A 24,521-nucleotide genomic window follows, 5' to 3' on the forward strand; every position below is an offset into this window, starting at 1 on the left:
CCAAGCTATTTAGTATTTAATTACTATATAAACTCTTTTCCAAGTACAAATTCGGGAAACGGGTTTACCCGACTATTATTTTAACTTAGCATACAGTTTTACATAAACAAAAAGATCACAAAAAGGGGGAAATTGCACTATTGTTTTCCGGCTTTTTTGCCGAATGAAATATTGTCTTTATTCATAGTATATTTATTAGGACGTAATAAAGAAGTTGAAGATGATAAAAACAAGGTGGTGAGATGGAGACGTTACTGCCTCGGTTTTTATAAGGTGGTCTTCATGTAGACTATACTGAGGGAGGTAATTTGGGGGAAAAGAGAGGAATTTATTGCAAGGGATATGATGGAAAAAGTAATAAAAGAGGACATCACGAAAAGGGTGAGGCAAGAAAGGTCTTAGTAAAACATTGAGGCAGAGACACCTTTTAAACAAGGTTCCAAGTCACAAAGGAGCAATCTCACCTTTAAAAGGGATGTGTATGTGAGGCCTCTTTATATTTTTTACGTGCAAATAAGTCCTATGAGATCATGATGAGGAACAAAGATAATGTGATCTAAGTAATCATATGTGCAAATAATGTCTGCCATCAAGTATTCCATTAAATGTGTGTGTATATCAATAAAAAACTTACGGTTTTGCACATAATTAATAAGGACTATGTATGAGTACAGATGACTTTTATGAAATGAAATTATCTTTGCTGATCTATAATAAAAAAAAAGGACTATATAATTATTAGAAAAATGAAAAAAAAGAACTGTATATAAGAGAAAAAGTAATAAAGATACTCTATTAGAGTATTACACCCATTTCCCGTCCTATCTCCTCCTTTAGGTGCAATTAATTAAAATTACCCGAGTACGAATTGAAACATGGCACGGCACGCACGCGCACAAGGTGATGAAACAGAAGAAGCTGTCTAAAGTCTATATTACTCAGAGAAGTGTCAACGGAAAAGAGCAAAAATAAAATGGTTTTTCCATTAATTAACACGCAGGTTGATGCAAAACTCTTAACGTCCAAAAGGTAGCTTATGAATCATCATTAATTAGCAAGAAAGGAAGATGAAATTAATAAGAGGTTAAGCTGTAATTTATCAACATAGCATACCAATATATATATATATATATATATATATATATATATGGTGTTTTCAAATCATGATTTTGAGCACTTGTGAAAAAAAAGCATGACTTTGAGCAAAAGCTGAGACCATTTGTAACGGATTTTCCCACCTATTCTATTATGGCAAAAAAAAAATAAAAAATACTAACAGTATTTTCCTAAAATGACTAAAGAAATTTAAAAAATGGGCAATAGAATTTGTCAGATATTTTTCTTTTCTTCAATCATGTTTGATTGTTTTACATTTCTTATTGCTTTAAGAGATTTTGTACCAATTGCAAAGTGACATTTAAGAGAAGCAGCTGCAAAGGTTAATCTCTAATTATAATATTTTGATAAATTATACCTCATTATTGCTTTACATTTTTTTTTAATTTTCAAAATTATACTTTCTTCTATTGAGATTAAATGTTTTGTTGGTCCCTTTCGATTCAAATTTAATTTTATGGATGAAAAAAAATATAATTTAGAAGAGATAATTTAACCAAAGATGACCACTCAGGTTTTTTAACAAAAAATTAAAAAATATTTTATACCAATAACATTATAAAAAAATCTTTAATCTATAATTATAAAAACAATTTTAGATTTTAGATTTTTAATTTTTTTTACAAGGTTCATCTTCTCATAGAGTTCGTCCTTTGAAAATTTTTAATTAATAGCGTCTCTTTTGAACCTATCAATTTAAGTTAAAAAAAATAAATAAATGTGACTCTGCTTTTATAATTTTCCATATATACTTATTAATCATTTTCTTTTAATATTTCAGTAACCACCTAATTTGTTTAAAATATTCGACAAAGGACTTCATTTTGATTTTGATATTAATTATAAAAATCTCATACAATAATAATATAATTTAGTGATATTGACAGGTAAATAGTCAAATTCATTCATAAATGAGTGAAACATTAATAAATTGATTTTGGAAGATGAAAATTTTAAATTTAATTATTGAATATATAAAAGTGTAACAAATTAGTTACACAATTTAATAACAAATTGATCCATAAGATTTACAATTTAATCTTAAATTAATTCTAAAAAATATAATTTATTATCAAATTAATCTTTAAACATTATAATTTATCAAATTAATTTCATACAAATTGTATTTTTTCATCGGTGGATTAGTTTATCACACATCACAAGACAAATTGGCTATGTGAAATTGGCTCTAATTATGTATGAAAAGACGTGTGGATAAAGGTTAGTGTGATTTTGTTGAATTTGCTAATAGGTTCGTGTAGCATCCATCCCTTAACCTAGACAGATATAAAACATGTTTTATATAAAAATCATTTCCTTCATGTAAACTATCCCTTAACCTAAAATTGGTATAAGTCAAGAATTCTATTATTTCCTCTATAAAAAAAGGAATTATATAATTTCCAAGTCATGAAAAAGGACTTCCTTGAACACGAAGACAAAATAGCAGGACGTAGGTTCAATCTTCTAGAATTTGGCAAAGTGATTTTTTTTTTGGATTTTATGCTTAATCAGTATTCGATGGCATAGTCAGGAAAGTTTTATAAAGCTGGAGGGCATCATCGACATCAAATAATTAACTAGAATGAATCAAGAAAACTTTTTATCCTCCAAATTATTGCCAGCTATACATAGTTCCAAGTGTTATATACTTCAGAAAATCATGGAGTATAGGGTTATAAAATAATATTTTCCGATTTGGAGCTTTCAAGAGGCCATAACAATTGTAGTGTTGTACTCGTGTTAGTAATGGATATGCATGCTTCCAAAAGTTTAATGCAGAACATAGGGTAATTTTCAATTCTTTTCTTCCCAACTCTGGCTGAGCCTTGGTTTGTTGTAGTTTGGTGTGGGGCGAGTACATGACAACCTGGCATACAAAAACGTGGAGTAAAGTTAAATCAATGTAACTATTAAACAAACATTACAATGGTTTGAAACAAAAACACATCAATAATCAATTAAGTCATAAATTCTATTGCCTGTTGCGTTTCTGTTTCTTTTGTATGTTCATTATGCAACTTCTGTATTTTCCAGCACCTCTGGTGTTTTTTTTAATATATTTCTCTTTTATTGTCGATAAGAAAAAAAGTCATAAATTCTATGACAATATAAACTCAAATGAAAAAGTCCTTGTTTAATTTGACTGTTGGTTGTACGTTTCGCTAGTGAGTGATAAGAAAATAATAATAAATGTCATTGTAGTTCACAAAAGTGAATGCTTTATATTCTGCTTCTGAGAAGAACAAGACAGCGTTTGGTATATGAGTGCGCTCAGAGGCAAGTGAAGAACCAAGAAAAAACACTGTCAAGAGGTGAACACCCAGCCTATTTTGCCTATGAGAAACTAATTAACAATTGCAACTCAAGATTCTTTAGTAAAAAATAAGCTATGTCTTGAGCAACCTTTGAGGTATTTAAGGACCTTATAGGCTACATGATAGTGTGTCATAGTTGGATTATGGAGGAATTGACTTAGTTGTTGCGTTACAAATGTAATATCTGGCCTGGTAGTAGTGAGATAATGTAACATCATGATAATCATCTCCTCTTGATACAATTTAACTTAAGGATCAAGAGGAGTTTGAATAGGTTTGGAACCAAGATACCCTGTCTCAAAAACTAAGTCTACGCAAGATCATGCTAAGAAAAAAAGAATAAGTAGTATATATGCTAATAGTGTGTATTTATCTTTTAAATTGTGATCCAGATCACAACAAAATATATATATATATATATATATATATATATATATATATATATATATATATATTTAAGTATTATAAAAATAATAAAATTAAGTTAAACATTCATTTTATCAATTTTAATATTAAAATGAATTTTCGTATAAAATGTTTAAAGTTATGTGAAATTGTAAGAACTATAAAATTAAGATAAGTAACTCATCTAATTAATTATCTATTGTAGATGCTCTAGGATAAAAAATATTATATATTTAAAATTTTAAATTTATAATAAAAAATTAATAACACTAAATTATATATCATATAAAAATTAGTATAAATCATAGTAATTAATTTTGGACCTCTTTTGGATATATTCGGATTACAATTATATTTTACTAAATTTACATCGAACCCAATCTATTACCCATATTATTATTTTTTCATTTGTGCATTGAAAGTATAAAAACGGAATTATAACAAATTTTTAACACGCATTTAAAAATTGGTATTCATGGGCATCTAATATATTATTATACACCTAGGTAGAGAGAGAGAAAAAATATAAATATTATAAGTGTTATGTGATATGAAAAAAAAGAGATAAAGGAAAAATATACTTCATGATTAAAACATACCAAATGAATCACATATAAAAATGAGAGAGATTCCAAGCACGAGCTAGGAGATCCATTTGGGACGCTATAATATATCCTATAAACACAACGACACCGGCTTTGCATATTCTAAGCTGCCCAGTTGTCGTTTTGTTTGTTTCCCACAATGGAATGCCATATGTCTCCCTTGTTCACATCGACGCTCAAACTCTTTTGTCTCATTCCATCTCTTGATATATAATATCATTCTCAAAGGGCCCAAAAATTAACCATGGCATTGGAAGAAGATCACCCAACAACAACACTTCTCAAGCTCCAGTCAGCATGTTCCGACCTAAAAACCCTCCTTCGAGCCTCCGAGGAAACACAAGACAACCTGGGAAACACAGACTCAAGGTTTCATCTCTTACAAGGCTCACTCTCCACAGCCTCCAGAGGAATCGCCCCTTTACAATCCCTAGCCATGTCCAGGAAAGCCCTCGACACGAGAATCACCAGAGCCTTGTCCCCAGCACTTACACTCCTCAACACCTTCAAGTTCACAGAGTCTCTCCAGAACAGCCTCGTCGTGCTCTCGACCAAGCTGTCCTCGGAGAAGCCGCATCATGTGCGGCGTCTCCAGAGGCTTCTGGAGTACACCGAGTGCGTGGATCAACTGAACGAGGGTTTAAACAACATAAGCGATGAGGTGGAGGTGGTGATCATGAAACTTCAGGAGGTGGTGGAGTTCATAAGCCGGACGAAGGCGGCGGATCAGTACAGGGAGGCGAGGCTGAGGGAGGCGCTGGGGACGCTGAAGGGGCTGTATGAGATTGAGGTGGATGAGATGAGGTTTCAGGGTTTGCTGGATCAGGCGTTGGTGCATGTGCAGGATGAGTTTGAAGGGTTGTTGCTGAGGATCAAGCATAGGAATTTCGGGGATTTGGTGCACCAACATGGTGATGATTTCAGGGAATTGGGGTCTGAACTGGAAATTCAAGTCCTCAGGAAAATTTCAACCACTCTTGCTGCCAATGATTGCCTAGACATATGCATTGATATATACGTCAAGGTAATTATCCCTCATCACAAAATAATCATCATCATCATCATTATATTGGCATATTGTGTGTCAAAAAGTGTGATATGAACCAAAATATCATAAGTGATATTGGATTGGTTTATTTCGTATTTAAAATTTAATAACATCTCCTACATAAAAGTATAGCAACTTGCATCAAAACAATACAGTAATTAACGTTTTATCATCAATATTATATTTATACAATAACTTTTTTTTAAGTAAAATTTATCCCAAACTTCATCCGTAATTAATTATAAGATATAATTGATTAATTTATACTTATTAAGAAAATTAGTTAATTTAATTATTAACACTAAATTTATCTTTAACTTTATTGTGCATCTAGTCATCTTATCCAATTTTCATAAAAGAGAGAAAAAAACAATTCAAGATATTTTATTAAAAAAATAATTAATACACAAGGAAAATGAAATAAAATCTTATAATAAGAGACAAAAAAATTTAATATCTATAATTTTAAATAAGAATGAAAGAATAAATTTTTAATAAATGCTAACAAGTATTTTTAGGAATTAAGAAGTTGGTTAAAATTGGAATTTTCATGATATTTTTTATATTTTTATGTGATTTTTACTATAAATATATTTTTCTTTTAACGTCTTAATGAGTCCAGCACACCAGTTTACAAGAGGCTAATTTTTTATTTTTTTTAATCTACATATAGGATCACTCACCTACCTTATTTTATACTTGTGTTTTCTTTTCTTGCTAATTTCTCTCTTGTTTATGCAAGAACGAAATTGGGCATAAATAAAATTTCTGTTTTGTGATTGAACAGGCGAGATATAGAAGGGCAGCGAAGGCACTAATGAAGCTAAACCCCGATTACCTGCGAACATACACCCCAGAAGGAATCGACGAAATGGAGTGGGAAACCTTAGAGACAGCCATAACCCTTTGGATCCAACACTTGGAAGTCGCAGTGAAGAAAGTCCTTGTTGCGGAAAAGAAACTCTGCGAAAGAGTCTTGGGCGATTTCATGGAGGGACTAATCTGGCCAGAATGCTTCATTAAGATCTCCGACAAGATCATGGCCGTCTTCTTCCGCTTCGGCGAAGGCGTTGCCCGGAGCAACAAAGAGCCCCAGAAGCTCTTCAAACTCTTGGACATGTTCGAGTCCTTGGAGAAACTCAAACCCGACATGTCACAAATATTCGAAGGCGAATCTGGTGTAGACATATGCACAAGGTTCCGCGAGTTGGAGAAGCTCATCATCGATGCTTCGAGCAAAGTTTTCTTGGAATTGGGTCTCCAAATCGAAGGCAACATCGACGGTCTTCCACCCCCTCAAGACGGTTCCGTTCCAAAACTCGTAAGATACGCTATCAACTATCTCAAATACCTCACCACGGTTAATTATAGAACATCAATGGCTAAGGTTCTCCGAACACAACAAACATGGAAAGATAGTAGTAGTAGTAGCAATGACATGTCTTCGGACGAGGGTTTGTTGAAGCATGCAATTAGCAATGTCATGGATGCGCTGCAACGGAACATTGAGGCAAAGCGTTTGTGTTGCAGGGACAAGGTTTTGGTGCATGTTTTCACGATGAATACTTATTGGTACATTTACATGAGGACGAAGAATACGGAGCTTGGTGAGGTGTTGGGTGAGAAGTTCATGAAAGAAGGTTACAAGGCTGTGGCGGAGGAAAGTGCTTACTTGTATCAGAAGCAAGCGTGGGGGGGTTTGGTTAGGGTTTTGGATGGAGATGATGTGAGGGAGGAAGGGAAAGGGAGTGTGGGAAGAGTGGTGAGTGAAAAGATTGAGGCTTTTTTCAAGGGTTTGAATGAGGTTTGTGAGAGGCATGTTAGAGGGGTGTATAGTATACCTGATGTTGATTTGAGGGAACAAATGAGGGAAGCAACAGTGAGGCTTGTGGTGCCTGTTTATGCTGAGTTTTTGGAGGGTTATTCGGGGTTGTTGCAGAGGAAAGGGTACCCGAGTGTTGAGAGGGTGAATGGGTTGGTGGGGAAGGCTTTTGATGGAGGAAAGCTGAAGGGAAGAGGTTCTGCTTCTAGTGATTGGAATGTTGCAAGGAATTCTGGGTCTCTGGAGAGGGATGTTGTTAGATCACGCAACGATGGTGGTGGTGATGTTTGAGTTGAGGATTGAGATTTCAGAATGCCTCCTGTTTAAAGCCTCATAGAGTCACAATACAATTCAGCTTGGACTGAATATTTATGCATTTATACAACAACTAACTGTAAGATATATGAAGACATACATGAACATTCTTCTTTGTTTTGTGATTTTTGGAACAAAGTGTGTAGGAGGAAAGAAACAGATATATAAGTAAATTCAATGTACCTTATGAATTATGAAGATAAATAGTAAATTATACTCTAATTATTTTTGTGTTTTTCATTTAAAAGATGATTTTTGAATACCCTGAAATGTTAGTTGATAGTTAGTGTAAAAGAGATAAAAGCATATATAGATACAATATCATATGAGATATGATACGAAATAAAAAGATATCATAAATATCAATTTTATGTATTTAAAAAATAAAATATTAAAATAAAATTAAATTACTTATTTGATTCTTATATTTTCATGATTCTTATTTTTTTAGTCCTTATAGTTAGAAAGTAATTTTTTTAGTCCTATAATTTATATTTTAATTTTCTTTTTAGTCGTTGTAGTTTAAAATTTAAAAGAGTTCATTTTAATTCTTATAATTTTGTATTTTAATTTTTTTAGTCTCTATAATGTGATATTTTTAGTCCCTATAATTTATATTTTAATTACCTTTTAGTCCATACTATAAAAAATATAAAAATAATTAACTATAAATTAGTTATAAATTATCAATTATTTTTTATTACAAATGATAAGAACTAAATAGATTATTTTTAAATTATAGGGATTAAAAGAGAATTAAAATATAAATTAAGATTAAAAAATCACTTTCAAAACTATAGGGACTAAAGGAAAATTAAAATGTAAATTATAGAATTAAAAAAATTACTTTCAAACTATAAGAATACAAAAATAAAAATAGTAGAACTATAAGAACCAAATAAGTAATTTGAATTATTGTTATTTTGATAATGTTACACTATTTTCTTAAAAATAAATTGATAATGGAAAAAAAGAAATATTAAGATCCAGTCATAAATTATCTTTTATGATAAATTTGAAAGTTAAAAAATAAATTAATTGATATAATGATATTCATTTACCAAAATGAATTGATAAAATAAAATGTGATATTGGATTAAGGCATGAGGCGAATGAAGGATGAAATAGGGCAAGGTGATGGTTTCCCCAACAAGACAGTAAGGTGCCATAGCACTTAGACTCAAGAACATTATTTCTTTCCCAAGAAAAAAGATGGCGAATAACGAGAAAGACGCATGTTCTTCCTTCACCGATTTCCCAGAGGACATTCAGGTGTGCATCCTCTCGTTCCTGGGCCCACCGGAGATCGCAACCCTAGCCTGCACTTCGAAGCGAATGGGCTCTCTCTGCGCCACCGACTCCAAGCTCTGGTTCTCTATGTGCGAGCGCAGGTGGGGCTCCTACACCCGCATCACCCAGTGGGCCCAAGGAAAAAACCCCACTCTCTCCTTCAAGCACCTCTACAACACCCTCCACCGCTGGGAGAATCTCCTCGGCTTCTGGCGCCGAAGTGGAACCGGAATCCCTTCCTTGCTCTTCTTCGAGTGGGGCCCATCCTTCATCTCCGCTTCTAGGGTTTCCCCTTCCGCTTCCGACTCCAATTCCGTCACCTACGGTGTCACCAAAACGCCGTTCCTCTGGATGAGTCTCTCCGAGGAGGGACACGTGGTTACTTATCTCGATCCCGACGGGAGAAGTGATTTTAAACCCGAGATTCGGAGCGAATTGGTGGCTGTGGATGTGAGTTTCATGGGGAAGACGCATCTTGTTGTGGAGGAGAAGCGGGTTAGGGGTGGTGCTTGTCATGATTGTGGAGATGATGTTGTGGTGGTGGAGAGTGGATCGCCGCCGGAGAAACTGATGGCGGAGATTTACCAGCATTTCGCGAACCCCCGGAGTCCCGGAAGTGATCGGTCCAGGAGGCAGAGGCGAAGGGAGAAAGAGAGGCTGGCCGGGAGGAAGTGGGAGCCTCAGCATTTTGTCAAGATTGTCAACTGCTCGCCGACTCCGGCGCGGCCCTTGCAGGGCCTGTGGAAGGTGTTTCATCACTCTCAATTGTTGTTTTTTGTGCTCAATTGTGTTCTCAGTGGTGATTTGATACCTTTCATGTGTGATTTGATGATTGATGATTTGATGTCATTAACCTGTTCAGCAGTTACTGTGCTTTGTCATGGTTGTTTGAGTCATGATTAATCAAACTGCAAAATGTTGAATTGAGCAACAGAATTAGTCCTGCTCAAAATGTTGATAAATCTCAATTTCAGCAGTTTTCGGGCTCGCCACAACCGAAATTATGGCTGCATTGGCCACATTTGTCCGCTGCTGCAATTTGAAACCTTGACTATGGTAGTTGAAAATTGGGAAGTAGCTAGATGTTGAGAAAGATGGGACATTTGGATCTTTGTGGTCTCTTAATTAGGCAATGTGGAATGATAAGTGGATTTGGATTGGATGATCTTGTGCATCTATTATTGATTTCATTTCAATGTAGATCAGCAGCCATCTGTCGGCGCTGATTGCATTTTTGACAGAACCATAGATATACTCCTAAATTTCCCTTTATCTTTTAAAAAAAGAATCTATGGTGATTTTGGAGATGAATTATGGTGGAATTTTTTCTTGTGGTTGTATGATGGTTCATTGGATGTTTTACTGTCATTGTTGCAGGGAATTTGCGGTGACATGAGTTTGGCATTTTACCTTGTGGGGTATGATGACATTGGGGGCATTGCCTGCCGGCGGATTGGGGATCCTCCTGACCGTTTTTCGGGACATGCCCCAGTTTTCTGGACTTCTAATGCTACGTTTCTGGAATCTCCCTTTTCTCCGGAGGAAGAATCTTTGTATGACAGTCGTGTTCATCTTCGACCACTTCAACCGGGCAATGAAGTTCTTGAGCAGTTCCCTTTCTCGGATAGTGAAGTGGTAAATCAAATTCAGCAGTTCCAATTGTCCGACAATGTGGTAGACCGAATTCTTCACATAAGTTCAAGTTATGATTTAGTTGTTCCAGACCTTGCCGGAACATTGAATCCAAGGAGTGCAGAAGGAAGGATTTGGCAGTACCGAAATGGTACTTTTGGATTTGGATTCCTTTCGGACAATTTCGTCATAGACATGAAACATATTGTCCACAATGGTTGTATTGTGGATACTGTAAATTCTTCTGCTAATTGATTCCCTTCTGCATTTTTTATTCACAGATAAATCATATAGCCAGATGTCACCTAAACTCTGTGGCATAGTGTATTATTAATTTTGAAATAATAACAATTTGCTTAGATGGTATGCTGTCTTGCTTCCCCTCCCTCCTGTTGATGTTCAATGGCTAGTTTCTTCTTTTAGCTGTGTTGTAGAGCAATAGCTATTTAATTGCAAGAGCTTGCCATTCCGACTAGCCTATGACTTCCTTTTGGAGTTAGGACTCAACAATATTGTTACAAATCTACTAATGAACTAAAGCCTTATCAGTGACCTTGTTTGGATATTTAATGACAAGCAAAATGAAATGGAATACAATTGTCATTCATTGTCTTGATATTTTATAGTAGAATGGAGGAAAGTTTTCATTTCATTTTGTGGAAGTGAGCTGGTTGTAAGGAGAAAAATAAAGAATAAGTTTGCTCCATCTTATATCCTCCAATTAAGGGAGAAGAAAATTAGAAGTATTGAATGAAATGAGATCTTATGAATTTCACCATGTTTCATTTCATTCCATCAGATTGATCCAAATGCTGGCAACTAATGGGGCCTTTTGATTCTATTCTTCTCTATTTCATCTTTTCTCGTCAATTTAAACATACCTTTATCTGCTCAAATATTTCACTTCTATAATATCATCAGGACTCTTGCTTCTACTGCCAATATCCCACAAGTTTTAGAATACAAGGTCTAAAATGTATTTGAATAGATGCAGACTTACATTAGGATATAAGCAGAAATCTCAAACATGCAATAAGCAAATATTTGGGTCTGTTTTCTTTTTCTAATGCCCCTTACCTTTTATCCAAACTACTGAAAGTAATTTGGTTTTCCATTTTTTGTGGTTTTAGTTATCATAAAAGAGAGTAGCCTTTCATAATAATGCTTACTCGCTCTTTCTTAAACAAGTCAGAAAAAAAAATCTCATTGTGCAACTATCATACTTGGATTCAGAAATTGGACTGGAAGTTGGGCAGATGGGTAGTAGGAAACGAAATTTGGGTATTGAGACGATTTTACATAATATCAATTGGAAGTCCATGAGAGTTTCAAGAAGTGCAGTAGCATGTACTTCTAAATCACACATTCTGAATCAAACGCTCACAACAACCAAAAACAGATGATGAAGATCCACACAGTTCAACTAACAAAAAATTGAATACCATATTTGTCACGGGTAAAGAGCTTCCCGGACTGCAAAGTAATGGTAAAAGCATGAGAGACAGCAGAAACATATGGTGCACAAATATGGAACTTGAGAAAGTACAATTCTGAGACTCGACTCTTTCATCATGTCTCCGTGGCAACTTCTTCACCATTGATTTTCCCATTAGTTGCACTCTTCTCATTGTCACCTTCAAGTTGGCTTAAATTGCCCTTCTCCTTGATCAATTGGACATGGTGGTGTTTGCAGTAGAGTTTTCCCTCGTGTGCTATGTAATTGGAAGGACTGATAACACACCCTCCATGGCAGCATTTGAAACAACTCTTATGGTAAGGGGTTCCATTCACAGTCACCTACACCATCACAAAATATTGATTCCATAAGCAGAATGATAACTTCTATCAGCATCAGGTTTTAGATTAGATATGGATGATGAGTGGTGTTTCCAATGGATAGATGCTTTGGTGGCATTAAGTTGTGTTAGTAGACAAACATTATGGTTGTACTATTTACCTTCTCAGTGGGATAAACCGTTTTCTGACAACCAGCACATTTGTCCCTTGTTCCTCCAAACATACTTGAGACTTTGGCTGCTGCAGGTTTCTAATTAAAACATCTAAAAAATTAGATAAATGCTGAAGAACTGAATGTTCTGTTATGCATTGCAAGTACCTAGAAATTTATTACCTCTTCCAAATTTTTCTCTGGCTTGGCAATTTTTGGTGTTCCTAGTTAGACAAAAGGAAGTGGGGTTGAGTAACTAAGAAGACAAGCTTAGTGAGAAATTTAATAATTAGATTCTTGATCCTTTGTTACCTTCAAAGCTTTTGTCAAGGCTCCCTGTTCTTTTGAACAGTTGGTCAAAGTGTGGCTTACAATAAAGAACTCCCTCAAAAGAGTTGTAGTTGCTCAGCTGCAGATAGATACATTAATTTATCAGCAAACTTCATTTTATGACAATTGCACTGTGCCAACAAGCCTTGATACACCAAAAGGGAAAAGAGGTTCCTATATCATTTATCAGTCTTCTAAAATTCATTATCATGAAATCATGGCAAGTTTTGAGACAGAAATAATATATTCTTGAGAGGAAAGTGCTTAATTATATATGTAAAGAAAAAGAACTATGAATTACTACTTAAAGGAAATGCTAAAGATTGATGCCGCTCATCCCTGTGTGTTTGGAAACACGGTGCAAACGTGATAAACCATGTTCATCAGAAGTAACTCAAAGTAGTTTCCACGTATTTTGATCCTTAGACATGGAGAGAGGGTGGCGATCTGCTTTCCAATTCACTCCAAACACGCTATCCGGAACATCCACACGCCTTCTAATAACCAAATTACAGACACCAGATCCAAAGCTAGAAGTCTGAACTAAAGACTATATAATCAACAAGAATTGTAAGAGAGGGAGAGTGACCTTGAGGGTTCCTTTGCAGTGATGGCATCTGAAGCAAGCTTTGTGGAAAACTCGGTTATCCGCGGTCAACTTATCAACCAGATAAACGGTTTTGTCACAGGCCATACACTTCTGTGTTGTTCCTGCAAATGCCATTCTTTCTTTATCTTCTCACCTCACCAACACAAGCTATGTTCTGTGTGTGTTAGTCTTGGTTTGTCACCAAGGGAAAGAACAGGACAATGAAGATTGAGGAGGAGACAGAGGGAAAAAAAAAGTGAAGAAGCAAGCAGAAAATTGCGGAGACTAAAGCAACCTTCCATACAATTATAATGCCACTGACAATCATTTTGATCAAATGTTAAGCACCTAACTACAGTTTTTTCCCTAGTATATTTTAATGTTCTAACACTGTCTTCAACTGTGAATATAAATGCGTGAAATGTTAACTTAACACGTACGTGACATGTTTGTACAGTCAACTGTCTAGTGATAACTGTGATTTTTGTTTGTTACCAAAGCGTTTATGCATCATTTCTCTAATTGTTGTTAACATCATTAACAAATTTAGCCGACGCACTTTGGAACATGGATATTCACTTAATGTATAAGAAAGGTCCAAAGCATGAGCCTACCAGCAAGAATTCATTGGCTAACTTAACACTTTCCATCTGTTTACCAATAATTTTAAATTATCTGCATCATCTTTTTAATAATTCTCCTTGATTTTTTTTTTATAAAAATATATTAATTTTTTATATTTTGAAATATTAAATATATTTATCTTTTCATTTAATACTTTTTCATATAAATTCATATAAAGAAAGACTTTAACGATCATACATAGAAAGTGTAAAACAATTTTATACTAACAATCAATTAAAAATCGTTATTAATAAGGCTTTTCAAGTAATTACCGTAAAAATCTATAAACTTATCATAAATAGTAATTTGTGATTAAATAACAATTTAATCTATTTCTCATAAGGAAAACAACACATGTGTGATGATTTTAAAAAAATTACACTTTTATCAAATCACAAACTATCATATACAATAAAATTTGTTGACTTTTTCAATAAACATAGTCATACATTCAATGAATTTTTATTAGTTAATAATGTAATTACGCTTATAATACATAAAAATTAAACCTTTACTTATAAAATACAGATATTCCTTAAAATTGTACCTACAAAATTATGAACACCAAGTAAGGTCTCTAATTAAGTCTAAATAAGTGTATTAGCTAGTTACTGGTTATTAAAACAGGTTTCCCAAAAGCCTGAAAATCCGAGAGGGTAATCACATAATGTGTATTTCATTAGAAAGCTACTTTGTAATTGTGGGGACCCATGGCTTCAAAATCTCAACTGCCAGCACCTTATGATTCAACATCCAGCTGGCTTACTTTCATTCTAGAATCCCACTTCTTTTTTCTTTTATTTTTTTTCAAATAGTAACACATAATTTCTTGAGTTACAAGGATGGATGACGTTTCATTTTGTCTATGATGGACCAAACTAAGCACCTTTTGCAACTCACAACCCCTCGGGTGATTGTATAGGCATCAAGATATAGATCTACAAAAAGTAGTGCCTTTCTTTTTTCTTAATATCATCACATCTAATACAATTATGGATCTAGGTAGGTGTAAATCTCTTTAAATCTTTGGGTAGGGTGGAAATATTTATTTGTATTTTTCACATGCATGAACAATCATGAGATGATTATATAAAGTTGAATAATAAGTAAATGTCACACACTCTGTAATTTGACACAAACTTTCAATGATGGGTTGGGTGGGTTGTAGACTGTACGTGCTATGGTTTATTGGGATCTAGCCTCCCAATCCAATTATGATGACAGCTTGTATTAATCTATTACTGTCCCACTACAAAGACTTTTACACTACGCAATTTCTTAACAAGGTTCATTCATTTGAAGACACCTTTTTATTAAAAACGTAATAAAGTTGGTTTATCGAACAGGGCATTTGGTCTAGTGGTATGATTCTTGCTTTGGGTGCAAGAGGTCCCGAGTTCGATTCTCGGAATGCCCCAACTTTTTGCTTTTTAATTGACAAATTTGTTTGTGGTTGGATTTTAAAATATTATTTCGTCAAAGCGCAATTATATTTTGCAATTATTAATATTATAATCACGTTTTTTAAATGGATAATATTATACTAATTACTAAAAATTGCGTTCTAGATGGATAGTAATAGATGTACTAAATTCAATAAGTTTGGTGGAATAGTCATACTTAGTTTCGTTTACTCTGTTCTGCAATTTTTTTTGGAAGGCTGTTCTGCAACTTACATTCACATCAGTTTAAGAAAACCAGCAACAATGAAAATCATGATTATAATTGATTATTCGTAGGAAATTATAATGATTTTGGGAAGAGATATGGAGTACACTATATTGTACACGTTACTATATTCACTCATTATGGTTGTGTGGTTCATCAAACCATACTAATAGTTTGCTTGGATGAAAAATAAATGAGAAAAAAAAAAAGAAACAAGAGAAAAATATAGTGAAAGTTGCATGCGAGCATAATGTTGATTAATACTAGACTATGTAATTCCAAATTTCGGGATTTATAAAATGTACACACAAACATCCATGTTTATATCTCCCCATGTTTAACTTTCAACAGGTGGGGATAGAATATTTTAAATTTTAGACAAGATCTGAAGCGATCTATTCCTCATATTTATAGCTGTTTTGAGGGTATTTAATTCATTGACTATGATATAAAATAAGATAATGCTTTGGAGATGCAAGCAAAGTCCGTAATGACAGTTCCCTCATACCTAGTGAGCAGAAAATCTAATAATCTAATAAAAATGATAAAATGAATTTGGACAATGCAGATAATATTCATATGGAGATAATAACGAAGTTGACATCATTACACAAACAATAATATTTTTATCGCATATGACATGTACGTCATGGCTGCTATCACTAATCAGGGCACCAAAATTTCCCTGCAAAGCAAATTACTGTGATGACCTTGCAGTAGCTGGATGTTAATTCAAACAACTAATGCAATTTCACTCGTACTTATTACCCGAATCACCATGTCAACCCAGCAGCGACATATGGAGAATTTTACACAAAAATATCATAATAATATATACTATCTCTTCTTTTTAAGTATGTTTTGAATTTATGGTATAAGAATCAATATATACTATCTCTTCTTTTTCAGTATCTCTTCTCCGTCCCCCAATGTTTTTCATTGACAACTACATTTTGGTGTGATTAATTTCAGGCTCCATATTCAAACCATGCTCCTTCTAGAATACATTATCAATCGATATATATATAAATTATTAATTGACGACATTTTGTAACTTGTTTCATTAACGAAAGACTAATTCCATATCATTCTCCACGTGAAATTAATATGTTTTTTCTCTGAAGTCTAATTTATATAAATCCTTGGATCACTTCTTACGGCACTCTAGTCAATCTGCTCCAATTAATTCATATTGTACAAATGGTCAAGAAGGACCAAACTAAAAAACAAGGCATTGTTCGTTTCTTCCCTCTAGTCAAAAATCAATAATGCCCCTTCAGAAGCTTCTTTAAGATCATTCATTGCTTTAAAAGTTTAAAACTTTTTTTACCGAAGTCATTGATTCAGAATATCTTTAGTCTAGTCATCTCTATCTTTGTCTGTTTAAACCCATTCTCATAAGCACCATACCTTCACAAAACAAAAAAACACACTGCTCCATAACGGATATGCTGAACCTTTTTGTTTGTGGCCCTTTCCATAACGAGTATGATGATGAACCATGCCTTGCAAGTCCTAATTCTTCTAGCCCTAGAAAATATAAAAGAAAAAACAGTAAGAACAACAACCCTTATTCCACTCGCGGCCTAGACAAATTTTCTGAGCTTTTGGCTGATCTTGATGAGAAAAGGCAGAAGATTTATTCTCAGACGAACCCTCATGACATCTCTTTCGTTCGCTTTGTGTACTCCAACACTGATGATGACATTGTTCCCGTTGTGGTCAAGGTGAAAAACAACAACAAGGATCATAGACACAGCAAGAGCCAAGAACTCAAAGTGGTGAGAGCAAGAACAACAACAACAACGTTGACTCATAATACATCAGAATCAACGGACAAGTCTGCAACAGCTGATAAAAAAAACCCTGTTGAAGAAAGAAAGCAACACAAGTTAGAAACTCATGCAAAGGTAGCTAAGAAGAAGAACAACAACTTTTCTTCGGATATGGGGAAGCCTTCTTTCTATGTTCCAGTGGTTGCCATATTGATTTTGTTGCTATTGGTTGTGTTTGGAAGATCTGTTACAACTCTTTGCATTTGTATTTTGTGGTATGTGATGTCCACTTTGAAGGGTAGCTCATCATCATCAAACACGCTGAAGTCGATGAAGAAGAAGGATTTAAGTGAAAAGAAGATTGTGATCAATGAAGGGACAAAGAAAAAGAACTATGTTAGAGGGTGGAGTGAAAAGATGGTGGTGAGTGAAGGGAGCAATAAGAAGAAAGATTATGGTAGAGGGTGGAGTGAAAAGAAGATGGCAAGTACTGATGGGTTAATTTCTCCAAGAAGTGGTGAGTAAGGCTTCCAAGAACAAGGTTCATGCACTAAATTCCCATAAGAAAATTAAAGCTGGTGAAGAATGTAAGATTATCTGTTAGTAATTGTTTTTTTTCTTCTTAATTTGTTTCTTCTTCTTAGTAATTTTCCATTTCTGAATTGGGAATAGAGTTTTTTTTTTTGTGTGTGTGTGTTGGTGTAATACATGTAGGTTAATTTTCTTTTTGACGTGCTTGAGACGGGTTGAAAATTTCAATTCTTCCCGATCGTTTACACGTTCGATCTGAGTGTAAATTACGGTAGAAATTGTGAATTAGGCTTAATGACAATCCATATGCCATTTTTGTTTGCTTCACATTGTGTGGTGAACTGCTCGTAAAGTTCTTAAGAATTGAAAATCAAGTGATGACAAATTGACAATTGGTCAAAAGTTAAACAACTAAAATTACAGAAGATCAAAGTTTGTTGTGTACTTGTTGGATCGGCATTAGCTGACGACCTTAAAAAAGAAATATACAACACTAATCTTGTAACAATAATATTCTTTTCTCATTAGGTAAAATTGGCTATAGGAATTACATATTAGACTAGCTTGGTGTTAAAAACCTCTACTTTAGATATACTTCTGTATTAATTTTCTTATCATTTTATGATATACTTGGAAACTTGTAATGTGGCATCTCCAATCTTGACCTCCGTGATTTTTCTGGTATTTCTTCCTAAAATTAGAATGATATGCTTAGGGATCTTAAAAAAGAAATTGAGGCAAAATTACTTTCAAGATCTACAGTTCAGTGCAATTTTGTCCAACGAATTAGTTCCTATACCACATTTGTTTTAGAATCATTCCATTCGAAGAATTTGAGATAAGTTAAAAGGAAATGGACAGGATATAATTCAAAATATTTAACAGGCGGTCAAGGTGATCATATTCTCCTCTGAGAAAATTCCTGGTTTAGTTTAAGAGAATAATTTTGTCAAACTTCCATTAAGCGCGCATCTCGTGATCCATTCACGTGAAAATTTACCTATGGAAACAATCCCATGTTTGACTTTGACTTTTCCTGACTATTTTATTAGGATTATACTTTTCTTTTGGCTAAGTTGATATGTTTGAAATGTGAAATTTTTTATTTAACTAATATTATAAAATAATTATATTAATTATTTATTATTAATATGTTTATTTTATGTGATTAAATTAGATAAGTATGTTAGATAATTAAATAAGATGATATTAACTGGAGTTGATTCTATTGATCCATTAAGGATAATGAAAATCATGTTAGATTAATATGCTATAAAATAATTATGATTCTCAAATATACTGAGTCATCACACATAACACGAATATCATATTGTTCTTGATAGATAGTTAAAAAATCTTATAAAAAATGTCAAAAAATATTTAAATTAGAAACTAACGACAAATTCAACTATTTTATCTAATTTTTAATAATCAAACATATTATAAATCAAGACTTTTAATGAATTATCTTAAATTATAAACCTATAAATTTTTATCTTTCGCATAAAGAATAAAAATTAAAAATTATAGATATTTCAACATAAAACTATTAGGAATGAAACCTTCTCTTCCAATCCAAGCTCTTTACATAGTATTTGATAAAATTAACTTATAAGTTAATTATAAACTACTAGTATAAGTTATGAGTTGAAAATGTAGACGCGTATAATAAATTCCTAACACGTCATCTAACAGCACAGAAATGTTCCTATCACAAGTATAATTGTCACTAGTGTTCACTTTTTAAATTTTGTTGAAATAAGTATCTAATCATCTCCTCGCTCAGTTGGTCGGAAGAAACTTAATTCTTGCGTTATAATAAAAATAAACATTTTAACATAAATTTATGATTAATTTAAAAACACATTTTAATTGTATTCGACAGTTTAAAATAAATTTGATCAAAATCATTTTTATTTTATTCATCATTAAAAGTAACGAAGCATTATCCCAAAAAATCTCTTTCATCTAGTCTTCTTTTTTTTTTTTTTTGTTTTTTCAGGGGGCAGAGTATTCATTCACTATCAATCCACGTCGGTCTAGTCTAATTTATGTATTACTTCACCATATAATATAATAATTTATGAAAGAAAGAAAATCTCAGTGTGCTTCAGAAGCATAATATTTCCACTCCAACCATTCAGTTGTTCTAGCACCGTAAGGCGTAATGCAAGTGGCAATCAATGCCTAGAGAAAAAACAATTATGATGACTTAGCAGATATGCAATATTTTAACGAGTTCAAAAAGATACAACATGAAATTGAAAAGTACCATTCTTCTCACTGTATCATTTTACAACACATCCAAATGATATTAACTCAATTCATCCAACCTAAGATTTTGGCTCGACAACTTAGCAAATAAAATGATAACTGATTGCACAGCAACAAAGGATATTTATTATTTGGGATAAGAATGTGGATCCGTAAAAATAGCAGTGTTTTAATGCTCGCCATAATTTGGAACAATGAATTCTAAAGTCAGTAAAGTTGATTTCCGAAGATAATTCTTGGTCATAAGCTTGAGTTGACCCAAGTCAATGACCCCTAGAAATTGTATGCAGCTGATGTACCAAACTTGAGTCAGTCCACAATCAAAATTTTCCAATTTGTACCCAGACATTAAAAAAGCTTTCAGCCCTCATTCCTGCATTAAGTAACGGGGTTTCTAGTCAGTATTGGCAAACTAGTGATCCAAAGGATAAAATTAAAAAAAGAAAAATGCTCAGAACAATGAGAGAGCCACTTGAGATATGAAAATCTAACCTTGAATCTCCTTGGGCGCACATTATCTGGACTGTGGCGAGAGTTGTAGGCCTGACGTGTGGGAGCTTCACTTCTGCAATGATCTGCTGCCCTTGTGGATACCATGTTACTCTTCTCTGAGTTTTGTGTTCACACTTAGATAGATGGGTGTGTTGAAAGTCTCATGTGACGGGTAACCATGAGAAAAATGGAGCATGTTGAAGTCTAATATCGAATAAAGATAATAATAAACTATATAAGTAGGGAGCAATCCTCACCTTACAAGCCAGTTTTGTAGGATTGAGTTAAAGCCCATGAATCCCTATGTTTGTCATGCTCTAGGCAGGTAGCCTTGAGTTTGATTCCTTGAATTCCGAAAAAATCCATCTCTGTCCCAACAAACCTCATAATCGGCCTTCAATCGTGATCCTTGCTGTTGATTGGCAAAAACTCATAAATCATCACCAAGAAATCATTTATCAGACATAAACATATTCAACCTTTCAATCTTGCAAAACATTCTTCATGTCAATTGCTATCCAGTTTTTTATCAGCTATAATCATGAATTCAATGAGTCAACTGCTTACGGAAACAGCTTACAACTTATATATATATATATATATATATATATAAGGATACATGATAAGCATTTTTTAATAAGAGTTTAACAACCTCTTCCCCCTTTCAACAGCCATGATCACGAGTTCAATACGAGTTGCAGCAGCTTATGAAAACAACTTATATGAATATAGTTTAACTCTATTTCCTTTTTGACTATAGAAACAACATATATATAAGCACTAATCGATTAAGTTTATTACCCAAACGCTTCTCAAATGAGCAAAAAGTGGTGAAATTTTACTACAGCACTTCAGACACCATGGTCATGCACGATTTCACAATTAAGGGAAGAAAAATAACTCAGAAACTAAGCCAATACCTTTTGCAATGACCGACCACAAACAACTTTCAGTGCATCATGAGAGTCTCTATATTTCTCAAACTGAACCACAATCTTGCAGTAAAGTCCCGAAACTAGGTCTCCACTATCTTCATTTGCATCCTTACCAAAATCATCATCCTCAGCAACATTAAGATTCCTATCGAAGAAGCAGAACAATTGAGCAAAATCAGATTATTGAAAGTCACATGATATGTTTGGGTAAATTGTGTTTTAAGTCTCTCAACTAGTTGACCAAAAATAGTTTCAGTCCTTATATTTTAAAAATGATGGTTTTGATATTTGAATTTCTGAAATGAGGTAGATTTCACTTCTAAATCGCGAACCAAACTTGCTATTCCTTTGCACTTCCATTCCATCATTTTCTCAGTTTTATTATCCAAATTCTTTTCGCAAGTTTTATGACTCAATTTCTATTATTTGGCAGATTTTAGCATCAATTCTTTTTAAAAAAAATTACCATCAAACTTTTAATATTTAATGTAAAAATACAGTGATTTCTATCATTTATGTAAATAATTTTTAGATTGTATTATTTAGTTAATTTTTTAATTTTTTTTATTATTGGGGTGAAAATTTGTGGATTTTCAAAACTATTGAAACTAAACTAATTGGTTAATCTGTGCTTTTTTAAGCTAACAATTGAGGAGAGCTTGATAAAGCTATCTATGGCTAACTTCATTTGACTCTGTTTCTGATTATACCAGTTCTTGTTAGTTTTTGTTCTGTTGAATAATCAAGTGCATGATTTTAGTTGTATTCATCAGATTTTATATGACACAAAAACCTGAGAATCTTGAAGGAAGTAAATATTTTGACAGAAACATTTTCTCGGAATGCTCATTATATGTTTGTTGTTGATGATGTTAAAATATCCATTAGCAACTCAGAATTTGGCCCGCTAGAGTATCAGTATCACTATCACTATCACCCTTTGTGTTAGACATTTGAAGAAAAAAAAATTGGATTCATTTTGCTGTTATGAAGGGTCTGAAAATGGTTATTGCCTGGTTTGTATGACCTATCCTTTATATTTGAAGATGAGGGTGAGTGAAGAATTGTCATATGTATGCCCTAAGCAAAGTAGGTGACTTATTAGATGCTGGACTAAGTCACCTATGATAGCATATGATCTTTTAAATATATCAATCTCTTATTTAAACTATTATAACATCTGATCTTCCCATGTGGAATGTGTCTTCCATATAATCATTAATAAGCAGATGAGCAACAATAGGATGCTTGCATTTGTTCTTAATAACCTGAAATACTTAATGAAACTCCTGATTTGAACTCGATATGTTAATACTAAATTACTAATAATGTAATGATATTTCAAATTTAGATTTGGCTTTGTATTTTGCATGTGCAAATGATAATCTAATATCAAATGTTGGTGATCATTTGTTGCAGCAGAAATTTGATAAATGTATTGGATTTTTTTGAAAGGGCCTAATGATAAGTTTAAGAATGCTATTGAGGTTTCTTTTCCTGGAGAAATTGATGAATTGACTCGGAAAGAAGAAGAGAGAAAAATCCAGCAGAGGAAACTTTCCTTCTGGGATTCAAGAGAATTTCTTAGTGACAACTAATGTTGCTAATCCACATTGCGGGAAGATGCTCTGCATCAAATTTTGACATTTTTATTAGTTTTCTATTGATTGTATTTGTACTCTTTTGAATTCCTTTTTAAATGCTATAAATGTTTATGTCATGGCAATCTTCCATTTTTAAGCTCCCTGTTGTTAATTATCCAAAGTGCAAAACAATGGATTCCTACTGAAGATATGTACTTGATGGAGGGTGTCCTTAGAAAGTGTGCCGGATAGAGCAAATTATTTGGTGATGAAAAACTCAACTTGCATTCCCTGGACATAAAATCCTCTTTAGATAACATGGAAAATGACACCGGTTAATTAGTGTATAGTACAGTTGATGAAGTTCTTTGGTGAAAGAGTTCCATACTTATTTTTTTCTTTTCTTTATTCTGGAAAATGCTACTCTTACTTTCATTAAGCCATTGAACCTCCTAAATCCTGATGATGAATTGATGATATGAAAAGATCTTGTATTGGCAGGAAAGGAAACTTCATCAATAATGTACTAATGTGGAAGAAAATATTGGGGCAGTCTATGTATCAAATTGTCATAATGTGGTTCCTCTAGACAATAGTACGTGTAGCTTTTCATTTTCATCTTCATGGTTTGGAATCTGATTTGAATAGATCACACTCAGTTGAGTTTTGTTTTGTCAGGTAAACTTTGGTTCACGTAAGCCAGAGTCTGTCTTTCTTGTGCAATGATATATGGTCCTGCTTTTTAATTTCCTTCCTTCCTTTCTAGTTGTACAAAATTAAAAGTTCTAAATTATTTATCAAAACAAGAAAAATAGAAGTTCTGACTATAACTGTGGCTCTAACCTTTGTCCCATTAATTACTTCTTTCTGGTCAAAATGTTGTTAGATTCTTTGTACCGTGCTGTCTGAATTTGATTATTCATCCATCTGTTAGTTTATCATTCTGATCACTCCATGTGTTTATATAGCTTTCTTTGAAGGTAATTGAAGCATTGGTTTGTGTTGTTAATTTTGATGCAGTGGATTTTTTTATGCGAAAGTGGAAAATGATCCTGATTTTATCAGAATGAACCATGGATTAGATGGATTAATAAAAAATGTAATTCTAAGGATGAGTTTGTTCGGAGCGAAGAGAATGAAAAAAAAAGAAAAAATAAATACTAACATGACATAAGATTTACATTTTTAAACTTTATTTTAATTCAAAACTTTTTTTTAACT

General features: G+C 33.3%; 4 protein-coding genes, 1 long non-coding RNA gene and 1 other non-coding gene across 6 annotated transcripts; 4 read left to right on the forward strand and 2 right to left on the reverse strand.

The window, feature by feature from the left end:
* The first annotated feature begins 4,570 nt into the window (after window positions 1-4,570).
* LOC100778774 (exocyst complex component EXO70I) lies at window positions 4,571-7,807 on the forward strand. Its single transcript, XM_003549329.4, has 2 exons — window positions 4,571-5,468; window positions 6,280-7,807. Exons 1-2 carry the CDS (start codon window positions 4,689-4,691, stop codon window positions 7,603-7,605), a joined length of 2,106 nt encoding a protein of 701 aa, XP_003549377.1. The 5' UTR covers window positions 4,571-4,688; the 3' UTR covers window positions 7,606-7,807.
* Window positions 7,808-8,704: 897 nt separating this feature from the next.
* On the forward strand, window positions 8,705-10,917 carry LOC100779297 (F-box protein At3g12350). The gene is made up of 2 exons (XM_003549330.5): window positions 8,705-9,666; window positions 10,297-10,917. The coding sequence occupies exons 1-2, from the start codon at window positions 8,842-8,844 to the stop codon at window positions 10,804-10,806; spliced, it is 1,335 nt and encodes a 444-aa protein (XP_003549378.1). The 5' UTR covers window positions 8,705-8,841; the 3' UTR covers window positions 10,807-10,917.
* A 1,110-nt stretch (window positions 10,918-12,027) lies between these two features.
* Window positions 12,028-13,665, reverse strand: LOC100499947 (uncharacterized). Its single transcript, NM_001251500.1, is given in 5 exon segments — window positions 12,028-12,348; window positions 12,509-12,598; window positions 12,683-12,723; window positions 12,812-12,908; window positions 13,419-13,665. Coding segments are annotated over 5 exon segments (591 nt in total). The 5' UTR covers window positions 13,554-13,665; the 3' UTR covers window positions 12,028-12,120.
* Window positions 13,666-15,387: 1,722 nt separating this feature from the next.
* Window positions 15,388-15,459, forward strand: TRNAP-UGG (transfer RNA proline (anticodon UGG)). Its single transcript has one exon. It is a non-coding gene; the product is annotated as a tRNA-Pro (tRNA).
* A 1,484-nt stretch (window positions 15,460-16,943) lies between these two features.
* LOC106796616 (uncharacterized) lies at window positions 16,944-18,343 on the forward strand. The gene has a single exon (XM_014769487.3). The coding sequence runs from the start codon at window positions 17,159-17,161 to the stop codon at window positions 18,008-18,010; it is 852 nt and encodes a 283-aa protein (XP_014624973.1). The 5' UTR covers window positions 16,944-17,158; the 3' UTR covers window positions 18,011-18,343.
* Window positions 18,344-20,052: 1,709 nt separating this feature from the next.
* LOC121173890 (uncharacterized) lies at window positions 20,053-22,104 on the reverse strand. The gene is made up of 3 exons (XR_005889433.1): window positions 21,703-22,104; window positions 20,783-21,194; window positions 20,053-20,663 (listed from the first exon to the last, which is right to left on the reverse strand). It is a non-coding gene; the product is annotated as an uncharacterized lncRNA (long non-coding RNA).
* Window positions 22,105-24,521: the final 2,417 nt, after the last annotated feature.

This window comes from Glycine max, chromosome 17, assembly GCF_000004515.6.
Source record: "Glycine max cultivar Williams 82 chromosome 17, Glycine_max_v4.0, whole genome shotgun sequence".
Classification (NCBI taxonomy): domain Eukaryota; kingdom Viridiplantae; phylum Streptophyta; class Magnoliopsida; order Fabales; family Fabaceae; genus Glycine; species Glycine max.

Excerpts from the sequence above, each read along its gene's own strand:
- LOC100778774 (XM_003549329.4), top strand. The coding sequence starts at position 4,689 with ATGGCATTGGAAGAAGATCACCCAACAACAACACTTCTCAAGCTCCAG. Across the intron at positions 5,469-6,279 it reads GCATTGATATATACGTCAAG|GCGAGATATAGAAGGGCAGC; the intron begins GTAATTATCCCT and ends GTGATTGAACAG.
- LOC100779297 (XM_003549330.5), top strand. The coding sequence starts at position 8,842 with ATGGCGAATAACGAGAAAGACGCATGTTCTTCCTTCACCGATTTCCCA. Across the intron at positions 9,667-10,296 it reads CCTTGCAGGGCCTGTGGAAG|GGAATTTGCGGTGACATGAG; the intron begins GTGTTTCATCAC and ends TCATTGTTGCAG.
- LOC106796616 (XM_014769487.3), top strand. The coding sequence starts at position 17,159 with ATGCTGAACCTTTTTGTTTGTGGCCCTTTCCATAACGAGTATGATGAT.